The sequence below is a fragment of the Pteronotus mesoamericanus genome, unplaced genomic scaffold (genome assembly GCF_021234165.1).
Source record: "Pteronotus mesoamericanus isolate MK-2021 breed Mesoamerican mustached bat unplaced genomic scaffold, CSHL_Meso_final contig_124, whole genome shotgun sequence".
NCBI lineage: Eukaryota > Metazoa > Chordata > Mammalia > Chiroptera > Mormoopidae > Pteronotus > Pteronotus mesoamericanus.
Window position 1 is genome coordinate 4024495 of NW_026555051.1, and position 19466 is coordinate 4043960.

General features: G+C 41.7%; 2 protein-coding genes across 4 annotated transcripts in view; one reads left to right on the forward strand and one right to left on the reverse strand.

Annotated features, from left to right (window-relative positions):
* Positions 1-3750: 3750 nt before the first annotated feature.
* Positions 3751-19466, forward strand: part of MOB3B (MOB kinase activator 3B) — a 179994-nt gene continuing 164278 nt past the window's right edge. For all 3 annotated transcript variants that reach the window (XM_054588081.1, XM_054588071.1, XM_054588090.1), the window contains exon 1: positions 3751-3941. The gene's annotated coding sequence lies outside the window, so the exon portion shown is untranslated. The remainder of the gene's footprint in view (positions 3942-19466) is intronic.
* Positions 8677-9300, reverse strand: IFNK (interferon kappa). The gene has a single exon (XM_054588102.1). It carries the CDS (start codon positions 9298-9300, stop codon positions 8677-8679), a length of 624 nt encoding a protein of 207 aa, XP_054444077.1.

The following is a 19466-nucleotide window of genomic DNA, read 5'->3' on the forward strand; positions in this document are numbered from 1 at the left end:
TTTCTTGCTGTGTCCTCATACAGAAGAAAGAAGGGGATCTCTCTCCTTTTGTCTTTTTGTAAACCTGCTAATCTCATCAGCTCATCTAACCCTAATTACCTCCTAAAGGTGCCATCTCTAAATACCATCGCATTGAGGATTAGGGCTTCAACATAAGCGTTTTGGAGCGGGTGAACATATTTCAGTCCACAGCAAGTACCTACACATTTACTAGGCAGATTTAATGATAGAGCAATAAGCCAAACAGATAAAAATTCCTGTCTTGTGAAGTTTATGTTCTAATGGAAAGAGTAAGGCTGTGTGATAAACAAAACAATGGACCCCAAAGATGTCCATATTCTTATCTCCAAGACCTGTGAATATGTTACATTATGTGGCAACGGGGAATTAGGTTACGGGTGGAATTAAGGTCACTACCGATCATAACATGTGGAGATAATCCTGGATTATTTGGATAGCTTTGAGGTAATCACAACAGACCTTACAAAAAGAAGAGGACAGAAAAGCCAGAATGATGCAGTATAGAAAGGACTCTATCTGCTGTTGATAGTTTTGAAGACAGAAAAGGGACCATGAGTCAAGGAATGCAGGAGGCCTCTTGAAGCTGATAAAAACAAGGAAACTGATTCTCCCCTATAGACTTCATAGAAATGCAGCCAGGCCAACACCTTGACTTTAGCCCTATGAGAACTGAGACTTTTAACCTTCTAAACTGTAAGATAATAAATCTGAATTGTTTTAAGCCACTAAGTTTGTGGTAATTTGTTACAGCAGCCATAGAAACACAGGCAGTATATATATCAGATGCAATAAATCCTATGGAGAAAATTGGAGCAGGGAAAGTGGATAGGGAGTGTTAAAAGAGGGTGACTATAATTTTAAACAGAGTTGAAAGGGGAAGCCTCTGGTGACTTTTGAGCAAAGAGTTTAAGGAGGTAAGCTAGTAAGTAATGAAGTATCTGAGGAAAGTGTTTCTGGCAGAAGGCACAGCAAGTATAAAGGCCCTGCAGCAGGAGCTTACCCGGCATTTCTGTGAACCACAGAGGGCAGAGCGGGTGTAGTGGAATTTGTGATGAGGAAGGTCGTAGGAGATGAGGACAGTGATAAAGAAGTGCCCGTTGGTGTTGGTTTTACTCTGAGTAAGACTAGAAACACAAGGAGGATTTTGAGTGGCAGAGTGACATAATGTGGCGTATTGAATCACATTGGCTGCTGTAGTGGGAACAGAACATACAGGGCAGAAAAGAAGCAGGGGGACCCATTAGGATGCTATTGGTATTTTTGGTTTTGACCAGGGTGGTATCTGTGGAGGTGGTGAATAGAGATCTGCCCTTGGATATCTTTTGAAGGTTAAACCAACATGATTTGCTGACAGACAAGAGGTGGATTATATAAGAAGAAAAGTTAAATATGATTCTGTAATTTGGGGCCTTAAGTAACTGAAAGGTTGGAGTGGCCATTCGCTTAGAGGGAGAAGATAGCAGCTGGAACGAGTTTGAGGTAGAGAATCCATTCAGTTTGGGTGAACTTTGATACCTGAATCTCCCCTTCCCCCCATTCTTTCCCTTCAGATTGTTTTCCTATAGAAGCAAAAAAGCGTATTCATAAAGATTAATACAGGGAGAAACATATCCGACTCAGCTCATGATGAAGCCAATTTGCTATACAACAGCCAAGCAAAGTGCTGATGAAAGCTGGATATGAAACTGAGATGTAGCCCAGGATGCTGTAGATTGAAAGTTTGTGTCCTCCCGAAATTCATGCGTTGATTCTTAACCCCAAGGTGGTGGTATTTGGAGGCGGAGCCTTTGGAAGATCGTGAGGACAGAACTGTTATAAATGGGATTAGTGCCTGTATAAATAAGACCCAAGAAAGCTTCCCTGCCACCTTCTACATGAAGATATAGCAAAAAGATGTCTATGAGGAAATAGGCCTTCACCTAACACTGAATCTGCTGGTGCCTTGATCTTGGACTCCTCAGCCTCCAGAACTGTGAGAAATAAATTTCCCCTCTATAAGTCATCCAGTCCATGGTATATTTTTATAGCAGCCTGAACAGACTAAGACACAGGAGGACCTAGGAGGGCTTGAATTTTAAATGCTGGCCCATCCTCTTCCAGCCACCAGGTACCAGCTGAGCAGCTAGACAGGGAGTGGGTGAGAGCTGGGGCACCATTGATCACACTGACCCCACTCCTGGTGAAAGTTACCCAGGAAACACCTAAATTCCTCCTAATCACCAGCTTTACCTTTCCTGCCCAGGGAAGGAGCCGCTAAGACCTAAGGTCATGAAAGTGGGAAAGGTTTTCTTTTCCCTACAAGCAAGGATCGAATGCCTTCTTTGGCCTGAAAGTCCTGAAACTTGGATCTCAATATTTGGCCTTAGTTTCTGAGACAAGAAACTTTATTTTTCCTCTTTTCGGGACAGGACAGAAAAGATCATGTAATGAGAATTCTTAGGCAGGCAGCAGCCTCTTCATAGAGACTACTGAGTGACAGAGAAGGACTATTAAACATAAACTAGAGTAGTTAAGAGATACTTCCTTTCTAATAATTCTGGATGAAGAAGAGTTCACTGATTGCCATGAGGCTAAAAGATCAACAGGAGCTTTAAAAGCAGTGACTAGGTTTTGAGGCAATTTGGAAATAAGATTGCATTAATAAATGATGACCAGAAACATTGCTTAGTGACTGGATTCTTGTACCTGTCTTTTATTTTTCTCTCATCATGTTTGAGTTTTATATTCACAATCTCCAATATCTGCATTCCTCAAGTGACACAGAATTAAATGGAATCATTTAATCCAGTGTTGATATCATTAGAACATGGCTATTAATTAAACATTTCTTGCAACACCAGAAATAACTTGATATTGCAAAGGATGTGCATGTTTTTAGAGGTTCTCATGTACGAGCAGTGGAAACCACTTTTGAGGGAGGGATATTTTCTTTACATATGCTAATTTTTATTTATTTTCATAATTCTTTAAATTGTGTAGTAAGAATTACAAAATGCAATACTTAGTCAAAAGTAATAAAATACTTTTATTTCCTTAATCGATATGCATGAAGATGCAATCATACAGGAAATAAAAGAGGTGTGGAAGACTCATTTTTTTTTTCCTTCAGGAAGCTTACTTAGTATTTAATGACTCCTATTATGAACTACAAATACTTTCTATGTTTAGTTTACCGCTTACAACCACCCTGCAAGGTAGATATTGCTCTTTCCAACTTACAGAATAGAATACTGAGGCTTATGGGTCATAGATCAAGATCACACAAGCAGAAAGTGGGAGGCTATGGGTTGGGTTTCAAAGTCCATGCTCATTTCATGACTCCCAGCTTGTTCTACTAAATCCAGTAGAATCTCAAAGTATTTTTCAATGATCAATGCTCCCCTTGTCAGTCAGAACATGGGATTTTTTAAGTCAGAACATCTTGGAGAAGATTAAGGGGTTCCCTCTCTATAGGTCCCATGGTGCCTTGAATGTGGCCTTGTGGACCCGGAACGTAGCTTTTCTGATCTGGTATCTTCTCCCCGCCCTGGCCAAGAAGGTCATTGTCTTCTTAAGGCTGTGAGCCCGGTAGATTGTCCACTCCCCACCTCTCTTTTCTGAGGGTAGATGACCCAAAGGCGACCTGACTTATTTCCCCCACGGAGCTGCCATTCCGTCAGCGTCCGCCAGGAGGTCCCCTCCGGCGCCCCGGCGCGATCGCCGCCTTGAGTGCAAGCGGGGGCTACTTTGGAGCAGCGGCGGCCGCAGCTGGAGCCCAGCGCTCTCTCGCCCGCGCGCTCGCTGGTCCCCGAGTCCCTGGCGTGGATCCGTAAGAGTCGCCCCTCCTGCCCCGAGCTCACCCTCTTCCTTCCGCGCCGGCTGCAGTTTACCCGGCTGCGCAGGAACCCGACAGGGCCCCGGGCTGAAGGTGAAACCCCACGGTGAGTGAGAACCCGCTCCGAGCGAGGGCGGTGGCGCCGCCCGGCTGCCGCTCGTTCCCGGTCGCGCCCAGGCGGGCGGAGGTGCCGGGCACACCTGGGGGCGGGGGCGGCGGAGGAGCGGGAGGCGGCCGACCCCGCTTCCCTGCCCGCCCTCCTCGCGCCTCCGGACTTGGAATGTGCTTCAGACCCTTGCCCGCGGCTCGGCTTCTGGCCGGCTCCTCGCGCGCCCTTCCTGGGCTCCAGGGCCTTGATTTTAAAGGCTATATCAATAAAATCCATCTACCTTCGGGGTACGAATCTGTCCCCGAACACACCCTGAATCGAAGATGACTGCAGGGTGCGCGTTGGGCTGTGGGCGGCGGGAAGACAAACTTTTACAAAAGTGTTCCTGGGCCGGGGGGCAACGTGTAGGGCGTCTCGATCTCGAAGGAGGAGGCTCGGCTTGGGGCTGCGAAGGGGAACTCCGCTCTCCCGGCCAGGTGGCCCTCTGAACTGTTAGTGCTTCTCGGGGCGAAAGGGTGTGTAAAGGACTTACCAACCCTGCTGAACTCCAGAGCCGACAACTGTCAAACATCTGGAATGCCGGCCCCTCCCTTCCCCTCTACTGAGAAAAAAGGTGAAAACGCTTCCACTGTCCTTTGATTGCTCCTCCCTGCCTTTGGACTCCTCTCGGAAGGGTGAAAGGGCTGAGAAGTAGGTACCGGAGACCCCGAACTCCTCAGAGCCCTCCTTCACCCATCCTCCTGACCACCCTGCCCCCCATCCCGCCGAGACGTCCTTTCCGCGGGGACCACGCGACAGAGCCGATTGAGATCGCGGCGAATGGCCTTTTGTTTCTCCGTCTTCCCCTATTGTGTGCCTTACCAACATCTGGCGGGGCTGGGGGCGAGAAAGAAGCCCCTAGAATCCTCCACTCCCGCCCCCCCACGCCAGCCCCCCGGCCAGCTCCAGCCCGGGGTCCCGACCCCAGCGTGGCTGCCCCACCCCTGCCTTGCGGCTACGGGGCGGAGGGAAAGTTGTTCCTGCCCCGCCTCCTCGGCTGCCTCTGGCCCAGGGCGCATTTCTCAGATCTTATCCCACGCGCGCCGCAAAGGGCGCAGATCCGAAAGGGGTGCTGCTTTCGAGAGAGTGGAAGCGAGGTTCCGCTCCATGCCAGGGTGTCCTTGCGTGGGTTCCGGCGGATTTCAGTCTCCGCATAAAGGCGCCGGACAGAATCAGGGCACCTCTGACAGGCAGAAAGCCGAGGGTCTGAGATCTGGGAGTCTCCAAGGGCTGGAGAGCAGGCGAGGCGCCTTAAAGAGAATGAGGAGGAAAATAACCAAGGAAACCTCAAGCCTTTCTCTAGAAATCATGGTGAGGTGGGCCCCTTCCAGAATGAATGTGGCATTCTGACTTCGCGTAGGGCTCCAAGTTTAAATCCCAGCCCCGCTCTCCGCATTTAGAAGAGGAGGACGCGCGAGACGCGGCGCATACGCAGTCAAGGCAGTATTCACGCATCCAAGTCCCTGCGAACGGGTGGTTTGCGACTGGCCCCAAGTTTCCCTGTGGATGTCCGCCTGTTAGATTGCAGGTGGCCCTATTGCCTTGCCTTCCCTTTACGAGTTAGACTGCTTACACGTAGTGCTTGTTCTTAGTGAGTGTGGGTTATTTATTAGGGAACCAGGGCAAAAACCAAGTAGCCACTTTCGGATGGTGCCCAGAAAGGCTCTCTGGCTGTGAGGGGAGGCGGAGTCTGTGCACCTGTGGCTATACCTTCTGATACAGAACATGCACCGGTGTTGCCAGCTTTTTCTGGGGGAACCCCCAATCAACCCCTCTTCCAAGGAGACTCAGTTACACTCTTTTTATCCTTCCCCCAAGGCAGGGGAAGGAGGAAGTTTCCATCTGAACACTTGCCACCTATGTACCCACTCAGGCATTGTAAGTGCAAACTTTGCTCTGCAGTTCTAAGAGTACGCCCTTTACCTTAGTTATCAGAACTTTGGAGCTTACACTTAATAAAGGGGAACAGAGAAGGTTGCTAAATCGGGAAGGTGGACACATAGAGCACTTTCTCCAGTGACTTCTGGATAGCACAAGTGGGGCCAACAGAAAAGTGAAGTCTTTGAAGCACCTGAAGTCACTTTACAGACACTTCACTTTGAAAATCATCCCCAAGGAAGGATTCCTTTGAAATTTAGCAGCAGTACCAGGGGAGAAGTGGCAAGAAGGACCTGGGTTGCTCAAGAAGTGCCCAGAGGCATCTTCAGCAAAGCAAAAGGGCAGTGCTGGTCCCAGCTACCCCAGTAAGGAAAACAGGGTAATTGTAGTAGACACTAAGTTTCTTTAATTTTAGAATTAAAAAAAAAAAATCCCTCCCCCAATTGTTGTAGGAAATAGAAAATACAGAGAGGTGACAGTGAAAACAAAGGGAAGAGGAATATTATTAAAAAAGTTTCCAGTGAACAATCTTAAGCAATTACTTGGAATAAATTTCTGAAGATAGGATAGCTGGGTCAAGGGAGCTGCTGACTTTTTAGGGCAGCTAAGATTGCCTTGTCCTGGCCTGCATGGCTCAGCTGGCTGGCGCATCATCCGTGGCACTGAAGGGTCATGGGTTGGTTTCCTGGTCAGGGCACATAATGGCCGGTTCTGGGTTCAGGTCACCTGGCAGGGGCATGTGCAGGAAGCAACCAATCAATGTTTCTCTCTCACATCCATGTTTCTCTTTCTCTAAAATCAATTTTTTTAAAAAAAGATCACCTTGTTGTGCTGGAGGAAACATATGCCAGTTTACCCTCTCCCCAACAATAGACAAAGGATTTTTTCCAATACACTATACCCCACTCATACTCTATAGTATCATACTTTTTCATCTCTGCCAGATGAATGGGAGGGGAGTATCTTAGTGTCTTCTTTTACATTTCTTTAATCATACATGAGATGAAATATACCTTGTCTGATTGTATTTCTTCCTTAGGGATGATGCCAGTTTGTCTTCTTACCTATTTTTCAGTGGCCATGTTCTCCCTTTTCTGGCCATAGGTGTTCTCAGTAAAAGCACACTGTTCTGACATCTGCCCCTGCTCATACAATCAGACGATCTTTATTGACTTGAAGTGCCAATTCTCTTCCCTCTTGAACAGCAAACATTTGGCAAGACTGCAAATATAAATTACTAAAGTAACTGACATGATCCTAGTAGAGTTATTAGGGAGGCCACACAATGACATTATTCAGTTCAAGGGAATTATCAAGTGCATGCTTTTTGCTTAGTAGCTTGCATACCCCAACTCCTTTAGTTTCTAATGCTGTTGTTTGTTTGTTTTCCGTGTAGAACAACTGTTGATGAGTTGTTTTTACTAAATAGACGACACTAACTCACTTTATGGTCTGATCCTTCCACTGATAACCAGCATATCATGACCCACAACTTGTTCTTGTTCTTTTAATCATTTCTTTTAATTTTTTGACTGAATGTTGCCTTAGTTTTATCATAAGACTTTCTCTGTTTGGCTATGCATTTTGAGTCCTGTACTTGGATGAATCTTGAATCTGAACAATTTTAGCAGCATACTGTTAAAACAAATAGCAGGAGGTATCTCCCTGGGGCTGAACCAGGTACATTAAACCCTCTTGTGAACTTGTGTAGCCTCAGTCTCAATGTCAGCTCTTGCTTGAAGGTAGATAGAGGATTCTGAAATGGGTTGGAGAAGAATGAATAAGAGATTTATTTCAGCTAAATGAAGAATTAATACAGATAAGGAACCACATGAGAAAATTTAAGTAACTAATCTAGATAATCTGGGTACAAAATAACTTTTTAAAAGATAAATTATATTAAAGTGTCTTGTGTTATTAGAATAACTATTTCACTTAACAGACAAAGTGATCTTCTAATTGGGAAAATCCAATGTAAAACTCTCCTGTAGGGCGACTGCAGGCATTTCATTTAGGACACACAAAACAGTGAAGGCAGCTACTGCATTTTTCTGCATAATTTTTCATGCCCTTGAATGTACAAACCAAACAAGATGAATTGGGAATGAACAGTGCCCTCTGCATTAGAAACAGAGGCTCTCAAAGGCTGAACAGGAGCTTAATAATCATCTAATTCAACTATCCAGTATGAAAGAGTGGATCTTCACTCTCTTAAAATAATAAAATACCATCTTACAAAATTTGTATCATTTTAAACAAATCAAGCTGAGAAACAAATGGGCCAGAAATGTCAACTTTTTTTTTTTTCTTTGCAAGCAGGGGGAGAAAAGGAGGGTTTTTTACTCCATGGAAGCTTGTGTAAGTTCTTTAAACAGGATGAATTTAAGACTAACAAACCTTGGCAGCAAGAGGGTTAAGTCTTTGAGGTGTTACATTTTGAAACATTCTCTGATCCTTATTCTCTAGTGCTTGGCTTGGTAATAGAGTTCAAAGGTGAGGTTCAAAGCAAATACAAAATAGCAAAAGGAAAGAGGAACAGAGTACAAGATGGAGAGGGAATCTTATTCCGTTAAAACTGTCTTTAGGGCTTTGTAACAAGACTCTTGGTCACCCTGGATACAGTTGGTTTTACCTCTCTTAGAGAGGTGAATGCGGCTGATATTGCCAGGCCAAACTTTAGAGAGAGTAAACGTTACATAAACTACCACCAATCTAGCCAAGAGCAGGCTTAACAGATAGCACAGTAATTCTTAAAAAGAAGGCAAAAGGGAAGGAGATTTGGAGAGAAATGGAATTTTAATTTTAACCATCTACCTTATTTCCCACTGAGTAGTGCTGTGAATTTCTGAAAGTAGTAGAAACATCTTCTGATTTCCACTCGGACGATCTCCCAGGCACAGCGACTGTATTTCTTATCTTTCAGGAAACTGACTACCCTGTGGAAATATCTCCTCAGTTCTAGATGGGTCAGCTGGAGCATCATAGCTCCTGGGTGTTTCCTTTCATCCTCTTCCCTATCTTTCTTGTCTTCATTTTCCTTCTCTTCTTCCAAGCATTGTTCCAGATACTGCAATTGCTGATCAAGTCCGGTTTGGATTTGTTCCAGGTGTTTCTCTTCCCAAGTGGGTTGGAAGGTGGATGGAGTGAAGATGTTGAAGGCCAGCATGGACATTTCATAGAAGGCTTCTTTGATGCCTCTTTTCAGAGGCTGGGTATATGACAGGATCTCTTGGGGCAACTCAAAAGCTTTCCTTTCCCTTAGACACTCTGCAGGAAATGAATTGCTCATAGTGCTCAGAAGTCTCAGGTTTTGCCAGATGACTCTACGCAGGTGAATGTGCAACAAGGTGCAGTCCACAGAGAGGATGCCAGTGATGAACAGACTCACAAGGCACACAGGCCACAAACACTTCCGAATCACATCAGGCGTGGTGTTCATTTTTCTTCCGAGCCAAGAGATTCACAAGACTCACAGTTCACGACAATGGTTTAGGGCTTCAGTATGCATTTGTGTGCCTTTTATACACCTGAATATCTTCAGCGGGGAGGAGTCTTCTTATTTGTTATTTTATAGTTCTCAGGGTTTCAGCCCCTTTACCTGTCAGTCTTTTTCGTTCGTTCTTTCTTTTTTTTTTTTTTTAGATGACTCCACTGACTTTGGAAATTCCATCCCAGTGCTATAGAATCGTCATAATAAGACTGATGCAGAGCATCACCCAACTCGATTACATAAGAGAAAGCAATCCTCCAAGAAAATTCGTTTTTGTACCTGGCCTTATAGCCAGACATGTTGTCTCATCAAGTTAATCATAGGCATTGACTAAATGACTATGACTATTTGATGGTAAGGCTAATCTTGTTAAATTAGTCTTCTATACTTGGATATTTTCTCTTTTTATTTTATTTTTCTAGGTCTCAAAAAAGATAAAAAAATAGAGTTGGTCAGTTGATCATGGCACTTATCAAATAGTAGGACTAAGCCAGCCTGGTTTTTTGTTTCTTTTAGAAACTGTTGATATTCTCCGACTATCCTTTCTTTTACTTAAAACCGAGCCAGCACTTTCAGCCCTGCTTAGCATTTCATATACCTCTGATATATTTCATAGAAGTCCTCCCAGCAGTTATATATTGAGGAATATTTTTCTGCTTCATTAACTTCTTTCTTATAGTATCATAGATTTATTTTACTTTTAGATATGGTTCAGACAGTATTTTAAAACCTCCGTTTGGCTATCTTTCCTTCTTTGGAGATTCTTGACACTGTAAAGGTTTGTTTGTTGCAGTTTGTTTTTCATTGAGGAGGTGTATGAGTAGGTGGTTACCCATTTTAGCAAAGCTACTTTACACCTGGATCAATATCTCTGTGGTAATGATGGCTAGCCACCACTTTTGATTTTCCCTTTGTTTGATCAAATACCCTTCTTCTGGTTATGGTCTAGGCAAATGGATTCCTTTCTCCAGGAATGTGAAGTGGAATGTCATTAAATAAGGCTAGCTTAATTATCTTAAAAAATGCATTAATTTTTAATAAAGTCATTTTAGAATTGTAAGTAACCATAGTTCCACAAGCATGGCAGACTTTTCTTGAAAATTTGGCTGAAATTGTTATTGTTTAAAGCTGTTGACTGTACCAAAGGCTAATTGTGAACAAGTGAAATTTCTTAAAATCCTGATTTTTAGATAGGTTTCCAATGAAAAGAAAACTTACTACATATGTTTTTACTCTATATTCTCTCCCTCCCTCTCTCTCTCTCTCTCTCTCTCTCTCTCTCTCTCTCTCTAAATTCTGATTTCAAAGATTTTGTGGAATGACTAACTTGGAAAAATAATTGGGGAAAAAGGGATCTTTCATATAAGTTGACACTAACTTTGTATACAGCAAAATGGTGATATGTATCAGAAGCCTTAAAAATGTACATAATCGTTGACTCAGTATTTCTCTTACTAGGAATTTATGCTCAAGAGAAACTCATGAATGGCTTTAAACACTTAGCTGTCAGGAAGTTTTTCACAGCAGAAAATGAAAAGCAATTGAAATGTTTAGCAAGAGGTACTTGGTTAAGTAATTCATCAGTTAAAATTTCTGTACAACCATTAAAAATTATGTTGCAGGAACATATTTGTTCACTTGAATAGATTTACTTTGTAGCCTAAAAATAAGCTTATATAGTAGTATATAGAGTCTAATACCATATTTGTTATATATTTACATATGTTATATATTTAAAAATATGGATGTGAGTGCAGAAAGCATCTACAAAGATATATGCTACAACTATTTTGTCATTTCTGACTGGAAAAATAATGGGTGATTTTTATTTTTATATTTTTATTTACTCAGGTTTTCAGCAAGCATTTCTTTATTTAATAAGTCAAACTATTTTTAAAATAAGGTACATTAAAAATGAAAAATTATTCTATATCTTCAGTGGGACCAATACTACTTTATTTAAACATTTCAATTCTAGAGTATATACTTCAAAAGGAAATGTGAATTTTATCTAACACTCAGTTCCAATACAGTTGATATGCATAACACAGACTACACAGAAGTTCAATGTACTATTCTTGCAACTTTTCATTTAAAAATACATGGGTTAATATAAATAGACATATATATTTGTCATTATACACACACAGCCTCGATAAAGTGTAAAGCACCTTTGAGGGCCAGACCTTCTTATATGTACGTCACAAAACTTCTAACTAATAGCTGTTGTTAAACATCTTTAAGTTCATGTATTTTCTGCCATTACAATTTTGTCCATTTATTTCCTTCACTCCAAATTTCCTCCTTTTATAGTCATTCCACATCATATCCTCATTTGTTCACAACTGTATTTCTAGCACTTAGCACATGCCAGTCATGCACTAGATTTTGAAGATGGAGGAATAGGATACATTCTAGAATCTCAAGGAGTCATGATTGAAGAAGCAGACATGTTCTGAGTGTGTTCAGTAGCAGGGGTAATGGATGGGTCTTCCCTAGAATATGGACCTCATTCACTATGGCCTATAAATGTTAATTGATGCTGAGGTTGACAATATTCATGACAAAGAAGAAAAGATGATTGAATGCAAATCTTCGCCTCTCCTACCATTAGGATTGCCTAATTTAGCAAATAAAAATTGGAACAGCCATGCAATATTTGGGATGTACCTACAAAATCATTTGTTGTTTATTTGAAATTCAAATTTAACTGGGTTTCCCCTATTTTACTTGACAATCATATTTACCATGCCAGCTCCCATTGATCTCTTAGAGCAGAACTCAGATATGAAGTTCTCTGCAGGAAGCTTTTCTTCTGTTAACCATGCACCTCATGCAGAGGCACATTGAATTGCATTTCTCTGCACTGGCTTTACTTGTGTACATGTCCCTAACAACTGTGCACACCCCAAAGAGGGAACCTACTATATTATAACAAAACAGTGCACACACATACACGTATGCTCACACATAATGTCTCTGATCAGAAGCATTACTGGGTGATCCGGCATTAGTCATACCTCTGTTCTGTAAAATCCATACCATCAGAAAATATCTCAAAATATAATTAGAAAATTGAAAAGAATGACTGTGTAGGGAAAATTTGTCACAACTGACCAGTCTGTCTTTGGCAAGTTATGTGTAGATACGGCTAATGTTTCCATGATATCTGTTCTTATTTCTCTAGCATGTCTTGAGATTTTTTACACGTGGTCAAGCTTTCCTCAGAGGGAAAGATGATTTTAAGGGGCTGCCCTATTGTCAGTGGAACTGTGGGAAGTCTATGGATATTACATGGTTAACAGTAATGGGCAGGGCACAACTCATTTCACAAAACAGATATGAGACATTTCAGTCTAGACATGATGACTGTGATTCAGCTCAGGAACATTTGGCATCTTCTGGTAAGATTTTTTGCTGTCCATGGAGAGGCAAGTTTCAAACCAGCATTTGAGAGTAATGTGTTGATCATCTATGTTACTCAGTGATTTACATGAGAGTAAATCACTCCATTTGGGGTCAGAAAGTGATTAAAGCCAGTAGAGAGCTCAGAGGTGGGAAGCCTTGTGCCCCTGTCTGGCAGTGCTTTCCACAGGACATGGAGACAACAGTCACCATGAAGTTGCATGCAGCTGTGTTAGCCCCAGACCGACCCTGAGCTCTAACAACTTGGCATTTCTCTCATTCTCCTTGGTCACACATTGGACTTGCGTCTCCTGTGGTCCCCTTCTTGGCTCTTCTTCTCTCAGTGGTGTACCTGTTGTAGAAATGCATAATGACTACATAAGTAAAACATGGATATGTCCATACTGTAAAAATTCAAACACTTCAAATAAAATGAAAGCTTGGCTTACCAGCTGAGTCTCACCTGATGCCACTGTCCTCCCAGGCAGTAACTATAGGTATCAATTTGGTGTGTGTTCTTATTTGATATCTGTCTCCACACTAAACACTAAGTTTTATGAATGCAAGTGCAACAACTGGCTTGTTTGCTGCTCCCTCTTGAGCACCCAGCAGACCTCAGAGAGATCAGGGAGACCTAGATCACTTCCATTGGTAATATGCAGAGTGGAAGCTTGGGGACTTATATATATATATATTTAATTGCCAAAACTGGATTATAAAAATTGTAATATGCTTTGAAGTTTAATTCTGTAAGTAAATCTCTGTGACTGTATATATAATGTCACTTGACAAGAATGTAAAAGATCTACATTATAAACCCTTCATGAATATGAGGCCCAGGATAAAGGGGTCACCAGACCTGGATTAGAAGGCACCTGGAACATGGTAGGTACTCAATAATTATTTGTTGGGTGACTAAAAGAAGATAAGGAAGCCACGTATCTATAACAGTGAAGTTATTTTGTGGTTTAATTATTTTGGCATAGGGACTTGGGGAGGAGAGAGTCAGGTGTTGGGGATAGTTGAGTTCACAGAACGGTAGATGGCAGCTCAAGTATCCATTCAGTGCTTCTCTTACTCCCCTTGTTGTTCTTTGGGATTCCCTGAGGCTGGGTAGGTCATGAGAACCTTTACTCTAGTGGTAACACATAGTTTTATATTGTCTGGTTGATTCACCTATCTTTCCCTCCAGGCAAGGAATGTCTTGCCCTGGTTGGGTGGCTCGGTTAGTTGGAGCATCATCCTGTACACAAAAACAGTTATGGGTTCAATTCCCGATCAGGGCACGTGTCTGGGTTATGGCATCAATCCCTAGTCAGGGGGCATTTGGGAGGCAACTGACTGATGTTTCTCTCTCTCTCTCTCATCCCCCTTCCTCTTTCTCTAAAGTCAATAAACATATTCTCAGTTGAGGATTTTTAAAAAAATGTGTCATACTGAGTTTTGTTTCCATGGTATCTCTTACCTAAGACACTAACTGATCATTGAATAAAAGACTGCATGTGACTTCTTAGGGTTCTCACATTTGGGTATTAACCTGTGATGAAAAATTGCTGAGAGGTATAAGACCTTTCCCCCTCGCCACAACATTGCCACTTCTTTGTATTAGATGTTCCTAATAGTTGTCATTTCATCAGCTTATCTTTAGGAAGACACTTTGGACAAATTTACCCTTCATTCTATTTTATAGCCCAGCTTTAGATTATACACATAGTAACTTCCTACATGGGAGTAATTTGAGGTCTTAGAAAGTGATCCTGGATAAAAAGAAATTTAACATGATAGAATGTGTTTCAATAAATAAATACAAACCATCAGTAAAACCTACTCTCAGTTTTGGAATTCACAGAACAGCTTCTGTTTACGTGTTTGTCCCATTATAGTTTCTCTTGGTGGATTCAAACCCTAATGGGGCTTTCATTTCTGAAAGGATAGTGTTTTTCAGATTGAGGCAATGAAAGATATCACCTACCAGAATAATCCTCTATACCACTGAGTAGTTGTGAATTTCTCCCCAGACCACATTGGCGAGCACCCAGAGTCTAGAAGGAAGTAACAAGAGTGGAGTGATGTCCACTTGTCTAGGATAAATATTTTTAAAAAGGGTTGCCACCATTACATCGATAAGGACAGTGTCTTCTTTCAACTACTGTCAGCTTGTATGTGGTCATAAGGTTTCTTGCCATTTATGAAGAATAAAAAAAAGGCATTATTACAGAAAAATTTAAGTGAGCTTTTTTTAGACTGACAGAAGACTCACATGCTCCAAATTTTAGGATTTTTTTAGTGTTTGAGCAATGTCTGAGTTTGGGGGTGGTGTCCAGGAAAAGGAATTGCTGGAGGTATTTGTTTCCTAGAACCACTGTAAAAAAGTTTCCACAAACTGGGTGCTTAAAGCAATGGAAATCTATTCTCTCAGAAGGCTGTAATCAAAGTCATTAGGACCATGTTTCCTACAAACCCTTTGAGGGGGAATCTTTCCTCACTTCTTCTGGCTTATGGCTGATCCTTGGTGTTCCTTGACTTGTAGATAGTGCACTCTGATCTCTGTCTTCATAGTCACATGATATTTTCTATGTGTCCATGGCCCTGTGTCTTCCAGACATTGCCTTTAGGTATTCTTTGGTAACAACTTGTATGATTATGAATAATAATAAAGGATAGTATTTACTTAATAGTTACGAAGAACCAACTCTTTATACAAATTATCTTTACTTCTCACAGCCACTATATAATGTAGATACCATTATCCTCGTTTTAAAGAGGAGGAAATGAAAGCTTGGAAATATTAAATGACTTGCCCAAGATCACACAGCTGGAAAGCCAAAGAATCAGGATTCACACTTAGGTTTGTCTGAGGCCACATTGTATTGTTACAGGATCTAGGATTGTAAAAGTTTTGGTGTAAAATCCACTGTGTATGTCTATGCAGTAATAACCTATTTTATTTCCAAAAGGATTTGAAGCAGCTTATAACATGTACACAAGAGAATAAAAAATAGTTAAATAAGAGCAGAGGGAAAACCAGTGCAAACAAACAAAATGAAGTCAGGGGTACAGTCAGAGCCCAAGGATGCATGTCCTCATGCTCACTGTCATCATTGCAGATGGTGGCAAATCTTCTGTCTAGAAGCGAAGAGGAAACATGGTCTGTTAAAGTAACCACAGTATCCAAAAGATAAAACAAACCAGTAACAAAGCTAAATCCTCAGTAGAAGCAACGCTTTTCTTGGTATTGAGTCCAGGGAGAAATTTTTCCTGTGAACCTTCAAGAAGAGAGCCCTGTGGGATTTCTTGGGCAAAGACCCCAGCAACTTCCTTACTGATGTAATGCCCCTACCACTGCCATAGGGGTGGCGGGACTGCATCATGTAACCTTCCTCCTTGGAGGCGGATGTCACATTACCAATGGGCAGTTCCTTGGCAAGCCGTCTGTAAGGACTTGTTGAATTTTCTCATGTTGAGTGACAGAATGGAGTTCATAAGTTCAGCTGGATTGGGATAGCATTTCTTCATCATGGCTCAAAGTGGGGAAAAGTGTGGTCACACATGTTGGCATTCTCAGAGACGTTCGGTGTGGACAGACTGCCTTGACATTTCCAGAGCCCCTGCCCAGATTTAGTCCTGCGTTTCCTATGATTTGTACAGAGGAACTTTTGGGAAAACTATTGTAAGCATGATTCCCCCCCAATTTAGTCAGAACAGAAAAAACTAGCTATTCTGTCATATTGACCCAGTGCCATAAGCAAAATGAAACGTGCACTGGACTTCCACATAGTCCTGGGGTTCATTTGCTGTTCCCCTGCAAGGGCTATACGCCTAAATGTGGAAACCCAAGGAAGTGGCCTGTGGTTTTACTCTACGTTGAGATACCATTTTTTGTATGTTTGTTTTCCTGAAGGGCTCCTTCATAAGTTGGATAGTAAAATTCAAAGCCAGGATAGCTTTGTGTGCCCAAATATAAATAATGAAATATTAAGACATGTCTTTCTGGGATTATCCATTTTGCAGACTTGGTATTTTTCCTTTAAGAGTACAAATGTGTGAAAAGGGCCATATGGATGGCCCCAGAGCCAAATCTCATTTGTGTTCCCAAGAGAAGTGAATGAAGAGAATAAAAATTGGGATTGTCCTCTTTCAGGGGTGGTGTTGCATGCATACAGAGTGGTCCAGCATTCGACTTACCGTTGGAGGCTGTCCGACAGTACAGCCTCTAACATAACTAGGCTGTTCTGAACCCCTGGTAATAAAATCGTTTACCTTTTTTTTTTTTGACTCCTCACCTGAGATTCTTGGCTTTCTTTTAAGCAGTGATCAGGGACACAGATGCTTTCTATCTTGTGGCTCTGCCATCTTCTGTGTGGTAGGTTTTAGCGTTTATCTTCAACAAGCTGGGGCAAAATGGCAAGAGCTGGAGGGGTGTCCATAGGAGCATTATCTGGGCTAGGAGCACACATCACTTCCTTTTCCATCCTACTGGTGGGAACTTAGTCACATAGTCACAGCTAAGTGCAAGGGGTTCCAGAAAATTTGGTCCAGCCATGTGTCTGAGAAGAAGAGGAAGTAGTTTTATGAACAGCTAGCCCGTCTCTACACTGATCTGTTTGGAAAAAAGAGTCCAGCAATCAAAATGTGTTGGCATTGGTATGAGTTGACTTGGGGCCTGGGATGGCATGTTAGTAATACAGTGTAGATACCTAGCAAAGATTTTTAGAAATTTATTTGAAGAGAATTGGAGATGTCAGTCATAGGCAGCTTTCTAATGTTTTGTTTTGTTTTGTTTTTTCTGAGGAGTAGAAGAAGAGGTACTGTTGAAATAAAAAAGTTCAAAAATTGTTTTCAAGGCTATACAAATAAGAAGAGAAAGGATTAATTTGGTGTCTCTTTTAAAAGCATACTTTCCTTATAAGAAATCTATTTTGGTAGAAAGATACTGTCATTTGCTTTCTTTAAAAAACAGAACCCATGGAATTTATTCCAGCATGTAGAAGATCCTTTAGTATCATCCAGGGCTAATAATACACTATCATTAACCACACATCAAGCACAGTGTTACTAAGTTTTCAGACATTATTTCATTTTATCACCAAAAAAATCCTGCAAGATCCAGTTATACAGTTTTGAGGAACCAAGGCTGCAGAATGTCATATAACTTGGAAAGGTCCACACAAAATTAAGGTCTGCCTGATTTAACTGTTATTGAAGTGTAAAATAAATGTCTATGTCATTTTTTTAATAGAGAAGAAAATTTGTTACCTAATAACATCACAACAGTGACCTCACGAAAACAGCTTTCTCAAGAAAGATTTTAAAGACTTCTTTGGCTTCTGACAAAATAAGTTAAACACACTCAGGTCCGTTTTTCTGCCTGTGGAGAGCAAGGCCCTTTCCCTTGCTATGAAGCCAGTTTACTTGCTGCACGCTGTTTATGAGTCCCTGCAGCTTGACCAGACAGAGAGGACCAGGCAAATATGATTCCAGGGCACGGATGGAATTCACTCTTGGCTTCTGTGGCAGAGTGAGGAAAAAGCATGGCTGATCCTGTAAGAAGAGCCGAGAGCCGGGCTTGCCAAAGTCTGCACAGCAGCACCCTGAGCATCCCAGTGGGCGTGGCTCCTAATTCAAGTCAGCTGGGGGAATCCTACGCACAGACAGCATGTGGGCAGGACCAGAGCATCGTGCAATAAGAAGAGGGGATAGAGCAGTTTCAACATGGCATCTTCAGGTGCAGAAGTACTCAGATGAGTTTCCCCAAAGTTTGTTCCAATGAAATACTAAACTTCTTGCTCTCGGGAAATGAGTCACTTGAAATTACAGTGTTTATTCTTTTCAGGAGATGTCTTAAAATTCCATTGAAGGGAAACTAAAGGTATTCGTCAAGTGCATATTATCCCTTAAAGGTGTTATATAAACTCACTGGGTTGATAATTTTATTTGCTGTTTCTTTAAATTGGGGAAACTTGAAGTGTGTCATCTCTCCCTCCTTTCTTCCCTCACTCCACCCCTCCCTCCCTCCTGTCCACCCTCTCTCCCTTTCTTTCTTCCTATAGCACACATTAAGGCTTGGCATTATAACCACAAAACTCAGTCTCTCTTAATGTGTATGTGTACGTATGTATTTTCACTCAATGGATACATTTATCTGTTATGTGAATAATGAACATGACCAAAATACACACATTTGTATTAGTCACTGGGCAGTTTGGATTGTGTAGACTTGGATAGAGTGGCATGATATGCTGGAGAGATGCAGACAAGCAGTACATGTACCACCACTCTTATCATAATGTTATGCCAGACGTCTCTGACTGATCACAGCGCTCATTCAGGTAGCAGACTGGCAGCCACCACAGAGCAACTGGAACTGGAGTCGTTTGCTTTCCCTGGAGTGTGGAAGGATTGGAGGCTTATGATACCTTGGTTCTGTTCTAATGAGTTATTTGACCTTGGGAAATATACTTGCTGGGTTCTGTTTTCATTTTCTTTATATATTTAGACCAGGTAATTTACTGTATTGTTTTAAGCATCCATGCTAGTGTTGTTCCTCTGTCTACAAAGAATTGTCTTGGTAGCAAATTTAATTAAACACAGCATATCAACATTTAGTATTGAGAGTTCAAGAGATTAAGTACAAAGACAGCATTCTTTAGCTCAGTGATTTTTAAATTTTTTTCCTCATGGCATACATAAACTAATTACTAAATTCTGTA